At 43.5% G+C, this 19359-nt stretch overlaps 2 protein-coding genes across 12 annotated transcripts in view; one reads left to right on the forward strand and one right to left on the reverse strand.

The window, feature by feature from the left end:
- Vsig1 (V-set and immunoglobulin domain containing 1) overlaps positions 1 to 19359 on the forward strand; it is a 165054-nt gene that overhangs the window by 21627 nt on the left and 124068 nt on the right. For 4 of the 11 annotated variants that reach the window (XM_050124025.1, XM_050124033.1, XM_050124030.1 and 1 more), the window contains 2 exons: positions 5956 to 6045; positions 6436 to 6565. The gene's annotated coding sequence lies outside the window, so the exon portion shown is untranslated. Of the gene's footprint in view, positions 1 to 5955; positions 6046 to 6435; positions 6566 to 9265; positions 9389 to 19359 lie in introns of all 11 variants that reach the window. The other 7 variants (XM_050124026.1, XM_050124031.1, XM_050124036.1 and 4 more) reach the window with 3 other exon arrangements.
- Positions 8415 to 11458, reverse strand: Tex13b (testis expressed 13B). Its single transcript, XM_050124039.1, is given in 3 exon segments — positions 8415 to 8520; positions 10466 to 10467; positions 10672 to 11458. Coding segments are annotated over 3 exon segments (561 nt in total). The 5' UTR covers positions 11125 to 11458.

Consider the following 19359-nt stretch of genomic DNA (forward strand, 5'->3'; position numbering starts at 1 on the left):
GACGATAATGGACTAAACCTCTGAAACTGTAAGCCACGTAATTAGATGTTTTCCTTTATAAAAGTTGCTGTGATTGTGTTTCTTCACAGCAATAGACACTCTAACTAAGATAGGGCTCTTCAGTAAACCTGAATGAGCCTCACCTGCAAGTGCCCTAGCCACTCCAGTAGGGAAGTGGCTGGGGAGGTTACTGTCCCTGAAGACCTACTTTCTCCATAGTGTAGGTGCAGTAGAGATCACCTGTTTTATATATATACTCACCTGTGTGGTGAATTACTTGATCAGGCCATAAGGCCTTTCAAAGGCTCACCCACACTGAATTTGGTCTTATCAATTTTTTCCCTAGGGATTCCTGCTGGATAGAAATCTATGTACATTTGCCTCCTAGTGACACAGACTGACCTGACCCTATTGTTGATATTTTTTTCCCCCAGAAGCTGTGTTTGTTTTAGCACCTTACAGATCTAGGTCACCCCCTGGGGTAAGTCATTTGGGTCTGTTAAAGCTTCTCTTACTTTACAGTGATTATGCCCTACCATGAGACTCACTAAGGCTCCGTTCCAGTCTCATGGCTCCTCCTAAATCTTTCTCTTCCTCAACATTTGGATGAATGTTCTCATGTGTTCTGGAATGGGACTGTCTGTAGGTTTTTTTTTTTTTTGATTTTTGAGACAGGGTTTCTCTATAGCTTTGGAGCCTGTCCTGGAACTAGCTCTGTAGACCAAGCTGGCTTTGAACTCACAGAGATCTGCCTGCCTCTGCCTCTCAAGTGCTGGGATTAAAGGCATCCGCCACCACCACCTGGCTTGTCTGTAGCTTTTAATTGTCACTCTTGTCTTGTTTCTTCCCTCTTTACTATCCAAAACTTCCTGTGGATTCCAAATTTTGGGATCTAAGGAAGGACTCTTTAGCACAAACATTTGCTAAATGTTTGCTAAATGGCACAGCAGGGATTCCCTCCTGGATCATGGATTAGGCACAAACCACACCTAAACTGTTGAAATAGGAGCGGCGGGGCTGCGTCCCCAGCACTCCGGCCGCCTGCTAGCTCATGCCCGAAATAACAACACACAAATTGTATTCTTTTAAACACTGCTTGGCCCATTATATCTAGCCTCTTCTCGGCTAACTCTCGCACCTGGACTAGCCCATTTCTAATAATGTGTGTAAGCACCCCAAGGTGCGCTTACTGGGAAGATTCTAGCCTACGTCCATCCTGAGTCGGAGCTTCATCGCATGTGTCTCTGAGAGCAGAGCTAACTCGCATCTGTCTGAGGAGTCTTACCTCACTTCCTCTTCCTCCTTTTTACTCCTCCCACCTATGTTTTAACCTATCAGGGCAAGCAGTTTCTTTAATTAACCAATGAAATCAACAGATCGATATATGACACTCCCACATCACTAAACACCTGATTTTACAGAGAGATTCTTTATTAAGTGGAAAGAAAAGTTAAAGTGGCCTCTTTCTGACTCAGGCAGAAAAATAGCAACAAATCACCTTGCGGGTGTAATTTTTGGTTTTTGTTTTTTTCAATACAGGGTTTCTTTAGCTTTGGAGCCTGTCCTGGAACTAGCTCTTGTACACCAGGCTGGCCTCGAACTCACAGAGATCCGCCTGCCTTTGCCTCCCTAGTGCTAGGACTAAAGGCGTGTGCCACCACCACGTGGCACAGGTGTGGTGTAAGGGTTTTTGTTTGTCTATATGTTGCTTTCATTGGTTGAATAAAGAAACTGCCTTGGCCTTTTGATAGGGCAGCACTTAGGTAGGCGGAGTAGACAGAACTGAATGCTGGGAAGAAGGGCAGACAGCCGCCATGGAGATGCCAAATCAGACATGCAAAATTTCCCTGTAAGCGACGACCTTGTGGTAAACACAGATTATTAAAAATGGGTTAAATCAAGATGTGAGAGTTAGCTAATAAGAAGTTAGAAATAATGGGCCAGACAGTGTTTAAATAAATACAGTTTCTGTGTGATTATTTTGGGGGTTAAGCTAGCTGGGCAGCCCGGATGGCAAGCAGCCTGCTCCTCCTGTTACAGAGAGTCTGCGAGACATTCTACAGAATACAAAAAAAGTGACTAAACAGTTTTTAAAGTTTCCTGCTTCATGAAAAAGTCTGCTGGATACTCTGGGCCTGTAGGCTAAAGATGCCCCAATGGTACAAAAAAATTTTGGGTTGACTGTACAGGCAGCAAGATGTGTTTATCATTTCTAGAGTTTTAAAAGTTGCTTACAATGCATTTTCTGTTTACTTAGGTAATATTATCTCCTTCTAAAGTCTTTTATGGGGTTAAAAATAATAATTATGGTTTCCTTTGTTATGATAAAAGATAAAATAGATATAAATATTATAACTGTAATTCTTGCTTGATAAATGTTTTATGTAATTTTACTATGTTAAAGTAAAAGCCTTTTTGTTTAAACAAAAAGGGGTAAATGGTGTAGGACGTTGTTCTGTCTATATGTTGCTTTAATTGGTTGAATAAAGAAACTGCCTTGGCCTTTTGATAGGGTAGAACTTAGGTAGGCAGAGTAGACAGAACTGAATGCTGGGAAGAAGGGCAGAGTGGCAGAACACCATGGATCTTCTGCCTGGTACGGACGCTGGTTAGAATCTTGCTGGTAAGCCACAATTATGTGGCCATACACAGATTAATGAAAAATGGGTTAAATTAAGATGTAAGATTTCGCCAATAAGAAGTTAGAGCTAATGGGCCAGGCAGTGCTCCCTATGCAGGTGTAATTTTTAAGAGAAGAGGGGAGGTCTGTGTTAGAATGGGCTAGGATGTGGTGGTAAAGGAGATAGGGGACTAGGGAGAAGGGGAAAGGAACAAGGAAAAGGGGGCTAGGGTATTTGTCCTGGAGCATGGGGGGGGGGACAAAGGGCTGCTTCTGGATAGAGAAGAGACAGAACGTAAAAGGGGAAACCCGTGTTAGAAGGAGGTGTTTAATTTAAATTTGGCGTGTTAATTAGGTGAGCCAAGGCGGGGGGGGGGGGGAGGTTGCTTCTGATTGCTAGACTTCAATACTTTGATAGTTGGACCTTGCTAGTCAGCCTGGGGAAGAGAAATTGGCCAAATAAGGGAATAGACCTTTGTGGCTAGCTTTAGGAATGGAGAAGGGCAAGACCTGCCAGAGTCATGTGCTCGAGTGGGCTGTTGTCCCTTCACTTCTAGGGCACACTCTTCCTTGTATCCTGACAACGGCAAGACAGCATCTCTATTGCATCTTCTCTTACTGAAGCAAATTTCCACTGAGGAGCCATCAGTCCTGGCTGTCCTGGAACTTGCTCTGTAGACCAGGCTGACCTCGAACTGAAAGAGATCTGCCTGCCTCTGCCTCCTGGGTGCTGGGATTAAAGGGATGCACCACCACTGATTTCCTCAGACCGGGGAGTGAGCTTCTTTTAGAACATCTGAATCTTAAGCTTTCCTACTGTAGGACAGAATGCTTTATCTCAGAAGACAAGAGTACAAGTGCCTAACCCCAACCCTTACTACCTTTGCCAGGGAGTTTCAATGCTTGTCAGAAATTTCCCTCTATCTGTTCTCAAGCATACTGAGCAAGTGACAGTGTACTTATTCAATTTAACTGTTTTTAAGCACTGCCATGGACAGGCTGCTAATATTGTCAGTCAAGAATATGTTATATAGCCAGGCATGGTGGCACATGCCTTTAAACCCTGTGCTCTTAGAAGGCAGAGGCAGGTAGATCTCTGAGTTTGGGGCTACAGGGGTCTACAGAGGGAATCCCATGATAGGGCTACATGGAGAAACCTTGTCTCAAAAAAAGAATGTTATAAGGAATGAATGTTATAAGGAATGAAGTGCGTGCCACACAATCATGAGGACATGAATCTGGATTTGTTAGCACACATGTAAAGATTTAGATGTGGTAGCATGTGCTACCTACATTGGGTATCCTAGCATTGGGGAAACAAACAGTAGGCTCTCTGGCCAGCTATTCTTGCTGAGCTCCAGGGCATTGAAAGAACCTGCCTTAAAAGGAAGTTACATGGGGCTCAGCAAATAACACTGGCTGCTCTTCTGGAGCACTCAGCTTTAATTCCCAGCACCCACATGGAGGCTCACAACCCCTCTGTAACTCAGTTCCAAGAGCTCTGATGCCACCTGTTCTGGCCATTTCAGGCACTGCACACATGTGGTGCACATACATACATATGCAGGCAAAATGCCCATACACATAAAATAAAAATAGATGAAAAATATTTTTAAAAAAGGTGTAGAACAATAGAGGAAGATACTGACGTCTGATCTCCAAATGCGTGAATGTTTACGTGCATGTGCACCTCCTCCACACACAGGAGCATGTGCACCTCCTCCACACACAGGAGCATGTGCACATGCATATGCACACACACATACTACATACAAAAGTGTTTGAAAATGTTATCTAGTAAAGGATGTTTGGAAAAGTCACCTTGTCTCCCAAGACAGTAGTGATTATGGTACTGCTCACTGAGTTAATACATATTCACCTTGGTCACTGACACATAGTATGACTGTGGAGTCAGACTTGGTTAACCTACATACATGACCTTGATCATTAAAAAAAACCTTTTATCGATTCCTTGTAGGTTTCACATCATGCATTTTGATCCTGCTTATTTCCCCATCCTCTTGCATCTGTCCTCTGCCCTTGCAACATCCCCCATCCCAAATCAGAACCAAATTCAAAAGAAAACTAAACAAAAGAAACGAAACAAAAAGGAGACTCTTGTAGAAGCTGTAGTGTGGTTCAGTGAGTCACACAGTTTACCCTTTAGTCCATTCATCTTGTAAGTGTTCATTGCCATGAGTCATTGGTCTGACTTGGCCTCTGGCTCCTGCTAGACCGATAATGGGCTCTCACTGGGGCTCCTCTTGGATATCCTGTTGTCCTGTGTCATGGCGATCCTGCTGTTTTGTTTCTGTAGGCTTGTCCCCTTAACATGCTCCAACAGTTCAGAGATGAGGTGGATGTTGGGGGGTGCTAACTCATAGTCCTGGTGTTGGGCCTGGGCGGTAGCTGAATTGGTCAGCCTGCCAGTTTTCCATCATCAGCATTGCTCAGGCAAGCTCTCCAGCACTGCCTCAGCTAGTTCACCCAGTGCAACCTCCAGCAAGGGGTGGGGCCAGTTTTTTTGCTCTCAGGTCCTCAGATCTAGGTCCTCCACACTCATATCACCAGGGCCAGCTCTACTGTTAATCCCAGGCAAGGTGCGGGGGCCCTCCTGATTACTGTAGGGGAATGTGGGGGGTAAGGGTGGGGCAGCTTTCCTGCTCTCATTCTCGGTTCACTTGCACCCAGGACAACAGGGTCAGCTCTAGTGTGCTGCCCAGGTGAGGTGCATACCTGTGGTGAGGGGTGGGGAGCAAGCTCTACCCTGAGGAGCAGGGCCATTGTGCCTGCTGCATTGTCCAAGGAGGAACAGGACCAGTGAAGGGCGGGGCCGGCTCAGCACAGCATGGCTCCAAAGATCCCCGTGCTAACACGGGTACATGCCATGGTCTTCATCACAGACACCAGCCACAAAAGTACCAGGGACCCAGACACAGCCCTTGCAGCAGCTCGGGCCTAGATGCCACCACAGTCCTGATAGCACAGACCACCCAGATCAGCATGGTCCTCAGAAATCCACAGAGCCCTTGGTGGCAACAGGAGCCACAGACATCATCCCAGACCTGGGCTGCCATGGGGCCACAGACCCAGACATGGCACTAGGTAGTGGCCCATGCCTGGATATCTCCATGGCTCCAGGTGGCAGCACCAGCCACCCAGATCAGCATGGCCCTGCATGTGGCACATTGACCAATTTATTTTAACCTTTTTGTCTTTAATTTCCTTATATGCAAGATGAAGTAAATTCTAAGCTAAATTAATACTTGCATGGGGTAAAAAAAAAAGCTTCAAACAAGCTTTTAGAATTATTTTTGCTTTTTCATCTCTTTTAGGTCTTTGCAGTTGCACAATTTGCCAGTGTGTCAACTACACCTGTTCCATCAAGCACTGTGCAGTCCATACTGTAAAGTAAAAGACTCAAAGTAAGTTGAAGTTTGCTTTAAATTCTTTAAGGTGTTAAAGACTGGGTTACCAGACATTACAATTCCAGCAGATTGGACCTGAAAACAAAATATAGCTGGGACTCTGCTTATGCATCCACAGATGTGGTGTTTCTGCTACAGTGAGAGTGTGGTAGGGTTGGAGGAGTTGTAAATTTTGTGTTAGCTGCCCTTCTTGAGTCCCAGAAGAGCAATCCGTTTTCCTATAGGCTCCTATTGTCTAAGTTTCCTTTCAGTTTGGTCCTATGCTGGTCCATGCAGCTTGATGATCCATTTCTCTCCATCCATGTCCTATTCTATGCTTTATTATTCCTAAGATGTTCAGAGCATGGCTTCTCACTGCCCTGAACTTCTGTCCTCTCTCATTTGCAGGTACATTGCTCACATGCGTGTAGGCTTGCAGCCTGGCCACCTCCTGGAATCCCACCCCTTTGCTACAGAAACCAGTGTCCTCTTTTCCTCCCATTCCCGAGGAAGAAACAGCCTTTCCAAACCTGAGTGGGTAAATTGAGTTTTCTTTATTTTTTTTCATGAACATCATATTACTTTCAAAATATAGGTACATGAAGAAAAACCTTTTACTCAAACTTCCCTGTCCTCTATCTTATAGCCATATCACACTGACTTCTCTTCCCTCCCTGATACCTTGTTTGCTGAATGTCTTTCTAGACCTTCTCAATTCATACTGAAATATAAATTTTGTAAATATAAAGTTTTTAACATTTCTATGTAACATATATACCTAAGAACTTTTAAAAAACTTTTATTTTAACATAAAACAAAAATGATCCCTTTCATAGTACTGTTTTTCTTTTAATACCATTGACTATACCTCCTGTACAGGCATCCAGTACACAAGATCATTTTTTTCTCTTGCATTTAAAGCTTTTTCTGTTATCGCCTTAATAGCTCAAGTTTCTAATAATGGGTCTTCCTTTAAGACATCTGAGTCTTAAGGAGCTTTCCTGCAGGATGGAATGTTTTATCTCAGCAAATCTCTATGAAAGCACTGCCTTTACTAGAGTTTAAGCGCTTGTCAGATAGTTTACCCAAATATCTTTTCCCAAGCATGTTGGCTAAGTGACAAATAGCCCTCTCTTAATCGTGACTCTTACTTCTTCCCTTCACAACTTAGAGTCCTTGTAGAGAACTGGCTCTTGAACTGTGGGTCACGGCCCCTTTGGGGGGTCAAATGGCCCCTTTACAGTGGTCACCTAAGACCACTGGAAAGCACAGATATTTACATTACAATTCATGAGAGTAGTAAAATTATGGTTATAGAATAGCAACAGCAGTAATTTTCTGGTTGGAGGTCACTACAACATGAAGGACTGTATTAAAGGATCTCAGCATTAGGAAGGCTGAGAACCACTACTGTAGAAGTTCCCTTCACTCCTCAGTCCTGGAAGGTTGGTGTCACACCACCCTGAGTTTTCTTGAAGATCCAAAGTAAGCACCAGACCTAGTGGACATTTTTCAGCCAGCTTCAGCCTCTGTGTCCTTGTCTTTTGATTCTTTACCTGTTCGCATGGCTATGCACTTCATTGTCTGACAGGTTCCCAACTCAGGTTGTTTTTTTTTTTTTGCCCTCTAGTGGACATGTGGCACTATGCAGAAGCAGTTTTGGTGGTCAAAACTGAAGGGTTGGGAATGGATCATGCAGACAGGCTAGGAATCTGCTGAATGCCTTACAGTGCACAAGAACTCTTACCTCACAGCAAAGAACTGTTCAAATCCAGATGTCAAGTGCAATGAGGTTAGGAAACCCTAAAGTAGAGGGAGATAAACAAGCCCAAAAGATGTTCAAAACATTTCAGGGTGGAGATCTGGCCTCCAGCCCTGAAGATAACTGTACCGACACCAACAACAGACAACCCAAAGCCACATTTCTGCTATTACAGGTGTCCCGCGACACAACAGTTCCTTATTCTCCAGGTTCATAGTCTCTATAGATAGGCAGGAGTCTTCCAGTTGTATCTCAGTCTGGTCCAAGTCCAGTCCCTTCTGCCTGAGGACTAAGACAGGTAGTTCCTCTCAACACATTTCGTAGCCACAGAGGGGGAGAAACAGACTGATCTCCCTTCTACTCCTCACTCCCCCGACCTCCACCATTCCTCTCCTACTGGGATAAAGTTCTGTTGTACTTTATATTTTTGAATACACCAAGAACTTATTAAATCCTCATTCTCCTCCTTTAGCATGCTGCTGAACTGGAAGGGAGGGTCTCAGCAGATAGCACTGTGCTTGGCCCCTATAGACTAGCAAACCCTCTGTGCCTTATCAGTTGCTGACTCACCTTGGATTACTGGAGTTTCCTGTTCAGACCTGTCCATGGTTCTGCCCACTGGGGACTATGGAAGCGTTCTCTTAAGAGGCTGTACAGTCACAGAAGTCCTTGTTTGCATCTGGTGCTGATATAATCTCTAGGCTTTCAGAATTCTCAGAGGGGTGGCAAATCTCCACCAAGTTATTTTGAGTCAAGCATAAACCTGAGGTTAAGCCATCTCAGGCTTCATTGGATGGTTTTATTTCTTGTATTATTCTTCCAGAACTTGAGCATCCTATCCAGTTTATTCCTAGGAACGACTGCCAGAGGCTTGACCTTTTTCTTGTAATAAAATTCGCTCAGAACACAGGCATCCTACCAGTTCATTCCTGGAGACTTGAAATAAAGGAATCCTCACTGCTTGTTCTCCACCTCAACTCCCCTGCCAATTCCATTACGTTTCTTTAATGGTGCATTGTTTTGAAACTACTATTCTGAGCCAGGTTGTGGTAATGTCAACGCTTAGAAGTGGAGGCAGGAGGATCTGGAGCCAGTCATCCTCAGTTACTAGTAAGTTTGAGGCAAGTCTAGGCTACATTAGACCTTTTTTTTTTAAATCAAAGAAAAGTCAAAATATGAAAGAAAAAGTGCCTGACATGAGAATGAGCTACTTGCTGAGAACAAGCAGCTACTTATCTTAAAGAGAAGGGATTGAGGTAAAATGGTACCTTACATAACACAGTATCATAGAAATGAAAGGTAGCTGAGTTTTCTGTAGTTAGCTCATCAACTCCTCTGTATAGCTGTCAGCTCCTGGATGCTCTAGTATCTGGCTAAAACTGGAAAGCAGCTGGTTCTGTTCCCTACCTTAGCCAGGGCCAGCGATGGGCTGTGGCCTCCAGAATCACTGCCTATAACCCTGTCCCTGACTTCCAGGGATCCACTGGTTCTTTACCCAAAACTATCCTGAAATTGGATCTTCCCCTTCATATCCTTCAGCCTGAAATCTTTGGCTTAGAATGGATCAAATAACCTCTGGCTCCATCTTCTGAAGCCTAGGTAAGTAGAAAAAGTAGGGTCTTTTATATATTTAACTGTCTAGGCCCACCAGCCACTAGGGAGGGGCTATGCATACACAAACCCAAACACGCCCCCCCCCCCCCCCCCCCCCCCCCCCCCCCCCCCCCCCCCCCCCCAACACAGGTGAAGCAGTTCTGAGGTGTCAAATGCTAATGATCTGGAATGCAAAAAAAATCATCAAAACTTGTCCCTCCCACACCATCTGTACCCATCCCACGTTTCCCTCTTCCCATTCCCATGAACCCCCCCCCACTCCGTTCTCCTTTTCACACCTCTGAAAATTGATTTCCCTATGGTGACTTTTTGTTCTGTATCATGTTTCTGAACTCACTGAGGGCTCTGCAGCCGTATTCGCCTCCCTCAGTGGAAGCAGTTTTCACACTGTGAAAAATTCACATTTTTACACCAAGGACATTTCCAATTCCTAGGTCTCTGCCGTTGGGCTCCACTACTTTGGCTCTCTTTCGGGGGTTCTTGGAGGTATACTGTAGGGCCCTCAGTGTCAGACATATTCATATCAGTAGCCATGAAGTAGGGAGGCATCTGAGGTTCTGTGAGAATGCTTGGTGGCGGGGATGGGGTGGGCGTGACTGGGAAGGGGCTTTCGTATGAGTATGTGAATGAAGCAGGGAGTTGGACTGTAACAGATTGTGGGGAGGGTGTGGACCTGCGATCTAAGGGTCCAGAGTCAGAACATGTAAGTGTTTCAATAGATTTGCCGACTTCCCTTTCCTCCCCTTCCTCCTCCAAGCCCAAACCATAATCTTTCCAATCCGTAACTCCAAAATGACCCACCGTGCTTCCTCCCAGCTCTCCTGTGCCTTCCAGCTCCCCTGTGCCTTCCAGCTCTCCTGTGCCTTCCAGCTCTCCTGTGCCTCCCAGCTCTCCTGTGCCTCCCAGCTCCCCTGTGCCTCCCAGCTCCCCTGTGCCTCCCAGCTCCCCTGTGCCTTCCAGCTCCCCTGTGCCTTCCAGCTCCCCTGTGCCTTCCAGCTCCCCGGGAGCAGCCATGGCTACCTCCTTTTCTGGCTCACCCACTGCTTTATCACTAGCTGTCACCTCTTCTGTCTCTCCTGCATTTTGTGTCTCTGCTTTTGCCCCTCCAGCAGTAGCAGGGGCTCTAGTCGCGCCTGACATCTCTCCAACTGGAAAGGCCCTCAGCTCCTAGAGAGAAGTGGGAAGAGTTGAGCCATATTCCAGAAATGGGGAAAGGGCATAGGGGTGGCATAGGGTGGGGCTAAAACTGGGTTAGGAGGTAATCTTACTGCGTGTAGGAGCTTCAGTCTCATCAGGTCCAGCTCTCTCTGCACCTCCGCCAGTCTGGTATGGGCCAGTTGAAGCTGGAAGGCCGCCTCCCTGCGCTCCATCTCTTGCTGGTCTGAGAGCTTCTTCAGGTCTGATGCCAAGGCATGTGCCGCTGACCGGTGCAGGGAGGCAAAGTCGTGCAGCCACTGCACCCGGCGCCTTTGCAAGTGGCCTTGCCTCCAAGCAAAGCGAACACCCAGGGCCAGGCCGCCCCAGGCACAGGCTTCCTGAGCCTGGCTAGACATCTTGTTATCCTCCAGGAGGAGTCGGAGCTTTTCTTCCACCTCCTCCCAGGACAGGGACAGGTTCTCTTGGTAGAACGCAGCGCCTTCTGGTTGCTTGGACATTTGCTCATTGATGAACGTTAACACCTTCTCATGCCGGAACCCACTAGAGGGATCCTCGGGATTCATGATGGCTGATGGCTGAATGCCTTAGGGGCTTTGCGGGCTCTGTTAAGAACAGAACAGTCTGTTGTAGGTTTTTGATAGCACAACCTCTCCCCTTAAGCCTTAGCTCGGTACCCGCCAGCCAAGTTTATTTAAAAGTGACTCCTTGGAGGGCTTTCTATCTAGATAGGACACCCTCCCCAGACTCACTGCTCCCACTAGTGGCCAGAGGACTTACCGGTCCAACACACCTACCACAAGATCAGCCTGCTAACCAAAGAGGACAGCGGACAGCGACAGAACACAGCAAATCCCAGTCCTTCTCCTCAGGCAAACTGCCTCAGAATAAAGGTCTCGCTCCAGAGTAAAGGACTCGCGAGGAACAAGTCTCGTTCGACATCTCGCGACGTTTGCTTTTGGACTGTTCCAATTTCCAGGACAGGCGGGGGGGGGGAGGTGAGGGAGCGCCCCCTGTTCGTGCCAGAGACAATTGGGAACCAGCTGTTGTTAGTATTGAGGTCCCTTGAAGATAGAAAAAGTAGTTAAACAGACAAAAACTATAAATAAATACATAAATAAATAAAAATCTAAACAAGTTTCAAAAGTTGTACCCCCAAGTGTAATAGTTTGTCCCGTGCCTGAAAAAGCCCGCTCTTTTGTGTGGAATGTTCCAGAATTGGAACCGCCATCGGGCGCGCCAACCACAGGGGTTTTTCTGACGCAACTAAAGGGGTATAGTATGGGGGTAGCTCCATCCTCCATAGCCCACTATAATAATTTGCAGTCATTTCTTTTCTCCCAAACCAGACACCTCCAAGCCCCACCTGCTGCCGCTGCCGCCTCAAGCGCCACTTTATGTGGCGGTTCATAATCAGGACCCCTTCATTTCACTGCTGAAGCTCTCTGAGATTATGCAGAATTCACTCCTATCCTGTCATCAGATATGTGTGATATATCTGTTAAAATGCTCAGGGAAGGTGCTGGAGGAAGTCCATTAAGGGCACGGACTGCTCTTGCAGGTCGCTACCTCAATTCCCAGCACCCACATGGTATCTCACAACCTCAACTACGGGTGCTCTTTTTTGGTGTGCAGATGTACACAAAATACCCATAAGCATAAATGAATCTTAAACATTGGAAAAGAACGCTCAGTGACTTTCTGACGTTTATATGTCAGAAACCAAATCAGAGTGAGTACTGCTTTGCTTTTTTTTTTTCCCCCGCTTTTGATTTTTCAGCACAGGGTTTCTCTGTGTATCTGGAGCCTGTCCCAGAACTCACTTTGTAGACTAGGCTGGTTTCAAACTCATGGAGATTCACCTGCCTCTCCCCAAGTGCTGGGATTAAAGTCCAGTTTTGCTGTTTATTATATGACCTTCTTAACTGAATAGTAGTTTCTCTCTGTGGGCCTATGTTGAGGACCAAATGACAAAACTGCCTGTACAGTTGGTGGGTGTTTTCTATGATTTTTTTTGAGACAGAAATTCACTATGTATATGTAGACCATACTGGCTTTGAATTTACAGAGATGCGTCTGTGTCTGACTCCTAAGTGCTGGGATTAGAGGTGTATGCCCACCAATTGCCACTCTGGTTCTTTTTTACTGAAATGCATAAAGTAAGAATATACATAAATCCTTTTGCATATGTAAGAGAGAACTGAGGTGGCCTTACTTTTAACATTTGTTATTTCAGGGAGGTAGGCTCAAAGGGGCAGTCAAGGGAAAGTCAATTTCCTTTTAACTTTTAAAAATTCTCTGGTTTCATTTGTTTTAAAAAATAATAGGTTTAAGAACCTCTAACAGCCAGGCAGTGTGGCCCAGGCCTTTAATCTCAGCGCTTGGAAGGCAGAGGCAGGTGGATCTCTTGAGTTCATGGCCAGCCTAGGCTACAAGAGTTCCAGGACATCTTGGTCTATGTAGAGAGACTCTTGTCTTAAAAACAATTATAAAAAAAGCAAAAATCTGAAATATTATATGACATTCTAGTAGTAATTTTCTTTGGCATATTTTCAGTAGTAATTTTCAGTAGGAATATTGAGTTGTTTATGTGTTTTTGTTTCTGTGACAAGGACTCACTATGTAGCCCTGGCTAGCCTAAAATTTTTTTTTTTTGCTGACCAGGCTGACCTCAGATTCACAGAGATCAACCTGCCTCTGCCATGCTAGGAGTAAGTGTATGCATTACCAAGCATGGCTAGAACATTTTCTAAGTCAATTTTTTTATTGTTATAAAAATGTTTAGAGGCTGGAAGCACGAGTCAGTTGGTAACAGCAACTGCCACATAGATGGAGGACCAGAGTTTTGAATCCTCAAAATCTACACAAAGCCAGGTATGTCTAATCCCAGTCTTCTGGAGGGTAGAAGAAAGGCAGCAACAGGTGGCTCAGGAGCCAGCTAGCCTGGCTTTGTCAATAGCAAAATGAGAAGCAGCCAGCAGGTGGTGACACATCTTTAATTCCAGCAATCCCGGGAGGTAGAGGCAGGTGGATTTCTGTGAATTCAAGGCCAGCCTGATCTACAAAGTAAGTTCCAAGGACAGCCAGAAACCTTGTCTCAGAAAAAAAAAATGTAGTCTCGAGGAGGAATCCCTGAGGTTACACTCTAACCTACAGACAGACATACACAGCCATGACAAGCACATGCCCATAGCCACACACACACACACACCAATTTTTTAAAGTTTATGTGCTATAGTTCCCCAAATAAAGATAATTTTCCTGATACCATCAGATAATTGTAAATATTCTTTTAAAAATTATCAACATGTGTTCATTATGTAACGTAGGTTTATACACACACACACACACAAACAGTGGGGAGGAGATTGATCTCACATAAGAAAAATTTTAACATTTGTCTTTCTGACTGTGGCTAATTTTCTTAACATCATGATCTCCAGTTTTATCCATTTTCTTACAAATGACAAGATTTTTTTCTTTTTAAACTTTTTTGTGTATGGTATATATGAGTGTGTGTATGTATGTATGTATGTATGTATGTATGTATGTGAGTATACTTGCCTGTGCAGTTGCATTTAGAGTCCAGAGGCTAACATTGTGATAACTTTTGCAATCACATATCTACCTTATTGTTATTACATTTACTTATTTATTCATACACATGTGTTACAGTACTTATGTGGAAGTCAGAGGACAAGTTGTGGGAATGGATCTCTTCAGCAATGTGGGTCCTGGGTAGCAAACCCAGGCCATTATGCTTAGCAGCAAATGCCTTTACCCAGAGGTTTGTTTTCCCATCCCTACCTTTTTTTTTTCATAGTCTTTTTTTGCATAGCATATTTTAAAGGAAAACAATTAACAATTTATGTGCAGAGTTCAGTAAATACAGTGTACTCTTTCAGAGAAAATATTTTCTTTAAAATTTCTCTCTGTATATTTTAATAAATTTAATTTGCATCCCGACCACAGTTTCCCCTCCCTCCTCTCCTCCCAGTCCCTCCTTCATCCCCTTTTGTTCCTATCCCCCAATACACTCCTCTACCATTTCTGTTTAGGAAAGGGCAGGTCTCCCATGAGTATCAACAAAACATAGCATATCATGTTGTAGTAAGACTAAGTACCTCCCCATGTAGTAAAGCTAGGCAAGGTGACAGTATGAGGAGTAGGGTCCCAAAAGCCAGCAAAAGAGTCAGATACAACCCCTGTTCCCACTGTTTGGAGTTCCACCTACACAACTGTAACATATATGCAGAGAGCCTAGGTGAGTCCCATGTAGGCTCCCTGGTTGTCAGTTCAGTCTCTAAGGGTTTTTTTTTGTTGTTGTTGTTGAGACAGAGTTTTGCTGTAGTTTTGGAGCCTGTCCTGAAACTAGCTCTTGTAGACCAGGCTGGCCTCGAACTCACAGAGATCCACCTATCTCTGCCTCACAAGTGCTGGGATTAAAGGCATGTGCCACCACTGCCTGGCTAAGTCCTTTTGAGGTTAGTTGTTTCTGTGAGTTTTCTTGTGGTATCCTTGACCTCTCTGACTCCTCCACTCCTTCCTCCCTCTCTTGTGCAGGATTCTCCAGACTCCACCTAATTTTTGACTGGGTTTCCATCTGTTTCCATCAGTTGCTGGATGACTCCTCTCTGATGACAATTGGGCTAGGCACCAATCTGGTCACAGGAGATGGTCAGTTCAGGCTAGGTATCTGCTATCGCTAGGAGTCTAAACTGGGGTCGGTCTTGTACATTCCTGGGAGATTCCGTTTTTTCCAGGTTTTTACCTGACTCTGAAATGCCCCCTCAGCAGGCAGTAGTCACTCTGTCCCTCCATCCCTCCAACCTGATCATTCATGCTCCCACCCCCACCTACCCTCAGTCTATTCACAAAATCTCTATTTCCCCTTCCCAGGGAGATCTTGGTGTCCCTCCATTAACCGTCCTGGTTATTTAGTCTCTCTGGGTCTCTGGATTGTAGCATAGTTATCCTTTAATACCTAGCTAATATCTACTTATGGATGAGTATATACCATGTTTCTCTTTCTCCGTCTGGGTTAACTCAGGACAATTTTTCCTAGCTCCATCCTTTTGCCATCAGATTTCCTGCTGTCCTTGTTTTTAACATCTGAGTAGTACTCCATTGTGTAAATTTTACACGATTTTGGAAATCAGCCATATGTCTGATTTCAGGCTGATGAAGATGTTTTCCCATTCTGTAGGCTGCCATTTTGTTCTATTGACAGTGTACTTTGTCTTACAGAAACTTTTCAGTTACATGAGGTTCCATTTATTGTTGATTGCTGTGTCTGTGCTGATGTGTTACCTCCTGTGCTAATGCATTCGAGATTATTACCCACTTTCTCTTCTATCAGGTTCAGTATATTAGGACTTTTTCTTGAGGCCTTTGATCCACTTGGACTTGTATTTTGTTCAGGGTGATATAGATCCATTTGCTTTCTTTTGTAAGCAGAGACTGTTCATGCATTTCCCAGCCACCCAGACCCAAATAATAACACAGAAACTATACTAATTACAACACAGTTTGGCCAATAGCTTAAGCATATTTTTAACTGGCCCATACATTTTAAATTAATCCATAATTATTGTCTCTGTTAGACACATGACTTGGTACCTTTTATTAGTGAGGCATTCTCATCTTGCTTCCTCTGTCTGGGTGATAACAGCAAGCTGAGCCTTTTCTCGGAATTCTACTCTGGTCACCCTGCCTATACTTCCTGTCTGGCTACTGACCAATAAGTGTTTTATTATACCAATACAAGTGACAAATCTTTACAGGGTGCAAAAGCATTGTCCCATAGTACTCTTTGTTGTTTTTTATTTTGATTTTTAGAGACAGGGTTTTTCTGTGTAACAGCCCTGGCTGTCCTGGAACTCACTCTGCGGTCTAGCCTGGCCTTCAACTCACAGAGATCACCTGCCTCTTTCTCCTACGTGTTGGGATTAAAGGATTTGCTTTCTTCTACATGCCAATATCCAGTTAGACCAGCATCGTTTATTGTATATGCTTTATTTTTTTCATTGTATAATTTTGGCTTTTGGGTATCCATAGTTGGATAGATTTATGTCTGGATCTTCAGTTCAATTCCATTGATTCACCTGTCTGTTTTTATGCCCACATCATGAGGTTTGTATTACTGTAGCTCTGTAGTAGAGCTTGAAATCAGGGGTGGTGATACCTCCAGAAGTTCTTTTTTTTTTTTTTTTGTACAGGATTGTTTAGCTATTCTGATTTTTTTTTTCTATATGAAATTGAGTATTGTTCTTTTAAGGTCTGTAAAGAATTGTGTTGAGATTTTAGTGGGGATTTCATTGAATCTGTAGATTGCTTTTGGTAAAATGGCCATTTTTACCATTTTAATCCTACCAAGCCAGGTGGTGCTGGCATATGCCTTTAATCCCAGCACTTGGAAGACAGAGGCAGGCAGATCTCTGAGTTCAAGGCCAGCCTGGTTTACAAGAGTTAGCTCCAAAACAGGTCCAAAGCTACAGAGAAACCCTGTCTCAAAAAAAAAAAAAGAAAGAAAGAAAATATTTTGAAAATGGATATTCCAATAATTTAGAAAACTAGAACAAACAGATAAATTCCTAGACAAACTGACTTATTAAAACCAAAACAAAGAGGTAATAAACAATTCAAACATATCTATAATGGGCATAAAAATTCAATTTGGCAAAACAAAAATTTCCCAGGATTGACAGTTTCACTGCTGAATTCTATTAGACCTTGCTCTTCAAACTATTTTTTAAATTTATTTTTATTTATGTGCACATGTGTATACCTGCTTGCATGCATGAGTGCCATATGTCCACAAATATCCCCAGAAGCCAGAAGATGGTCTCAGATCCTTGGGGCTAGAGTTAGCACACAGTTGTGAGGTACTAGATATGGGTGCTAGGAACCAAACAGTGCCCTCTATAAGAACAGCAAGACTCATTAACTATTGATCCATCTCTCTGGTCACATCTTCAAACCATCTTAAAAAATATAAAATAACATTATCAACTTTATTCTACAATGTCAATATTATCTTGATATTAAAAGCTGATAACAGCAAAAGACCATTTTCTCTCATGGAAATAGATGTAAAAATCCTCAGTAAAATACTTTTTACCCGTAATGAGCAATACATTAAAAAAAAATTAACCACCACTGCCCAGCGTTCAAAATATCTCTTAAAGATTCTCTGTATTTTCTTGGTATCTTTTTAAAATGCCCACTTTCATACTCAATTTTATTGAGTCTTTTACCTTTTTTAGTTTTTAAGCATGCCAATTTTGTCTATTTTTAAAGGAACCAATTATAGTCTTCATTATTTTCCAAACTGATGTGTACTATTTTCTTTATTTTGATTTGGTTTAATTTTGCTTTTCTAAGAACTTGAGGTACATCGTTATATTGTTTGTGCCTGATTTTTCTAGTTTTCTTTTATTAAAAATAGACCTTTTTCATACAATTTATTGATTACTGTTTTTCCTCCCAGAACTCCTCAACTCCTTCCCACCTCCCCTCCCATCTGAATCCTCACCCCTCTTTTCTTAGAAAACAGAATGATAATAAACAAAATGAAATAAGATAAATTATACCTGAAGATAACAAAATAAACAAATGAAAAAAAAAAGAGAAAGCATAAGAAACACATATAGGGCTGGAGAGATGGCTCAGAGGTAAGAGCACTGACTTTCCTTTCAGAGGTCCTGAGTCCAATTCCCAGCAACCACATGGTGGCTCACACCATCTGTAATGAGATTTGGTGCTCTCTTTGCAGGCACACATGCAGCCAGAACACTGTATACATAATAAATAAATCTTACAAAAAGAAACATATAGATGTAGAGATACACAGGTTAACATCCACAGGAATCTCATAAAAGCACTAAACCAGAAGCCATAATACGCATGCATACACACACACACACACACACACACACACACACACACACACGCACACGATATTATGAGACAGAGGATGTTGGTGATCAATTACTGGGTATGGGGGCTGGCTTTAAGAGTGGTTTGTATCCCCAGTGAGAACTAATTTTTCATTTTTGAGTGGTTATCAGTTGGATAGCTTCTGGGTTAGGGATATGGGGGTTTATGTCCAAGTTTTCGCTGAGCTCTGAGACTGAATCTGGTGCAGATCTGTGCATGCCCTATTCATGCTTTTATAGTCTTTGTGAGTTCATGTCTGCATCTTGGTCATGCTATGTTTAGCTCTTGTCTCTTGGATGTTCCCTGTACTCTCTGGCTCTTGCAATCTTTCAGTCTCCTCTGCTGCAGGTTCCCTGAGCCCTGAGGGAGGGATTTAATCGATTGGTTTAGGACTGGATGAGTGTTTCAAGGTCTCACTCTCTGCACACCTGGCTCTGGGTCTCTGTATTTGTTCCCATCTACTGCAGGGGAAAGCTTCTCTGATGTTGGCTGAGCAAAGCACTGATCTATGGGTATAGCAGAATGTCATTAGAAGTCATTTTATGGCTACATGAGTTCCCATGGGGCCAACTTGATTAGATATAACCAAATCCGCATACTGGAAGCTTCATTTGGTGACAGGCTGTGTATGTTTTCCCCATCATTTGGCTAATTCATTTGGATCGCCCTTCATAATATGTATTTATTTTGGTAAGTTTTTACTATATTAGAATTCCATACGAGTGAAATGCCCCTTAATTTTAACTGTCTCTCCCTGTATTTCCTCCCACAATACCCCTCTCCTCCTCCTTCCCACTTGATCCTCTCACTTCTACCCCTCCCCATCTATGCATATTTTCTATTTTCCTTTCTTTATGAGATCT

The sequence above is a fragment of the Alexandromys fortis genome, unplaced genomic scaffold (assembly GCF_014885135.2).
Source record: "Alexandromys fortis isolate MF-2015 unplaced genomic scaffold, M_Fortis_MF-2015_v1.1 scaffold_195, whole genome shotgun sequence".
NCBI classification, from domain to species: Eukaryota; Metazoa; Chordata; class Mammalia; order Rodentia; family Cricetidae; genus Alexandromys; species Alexandromys fortis.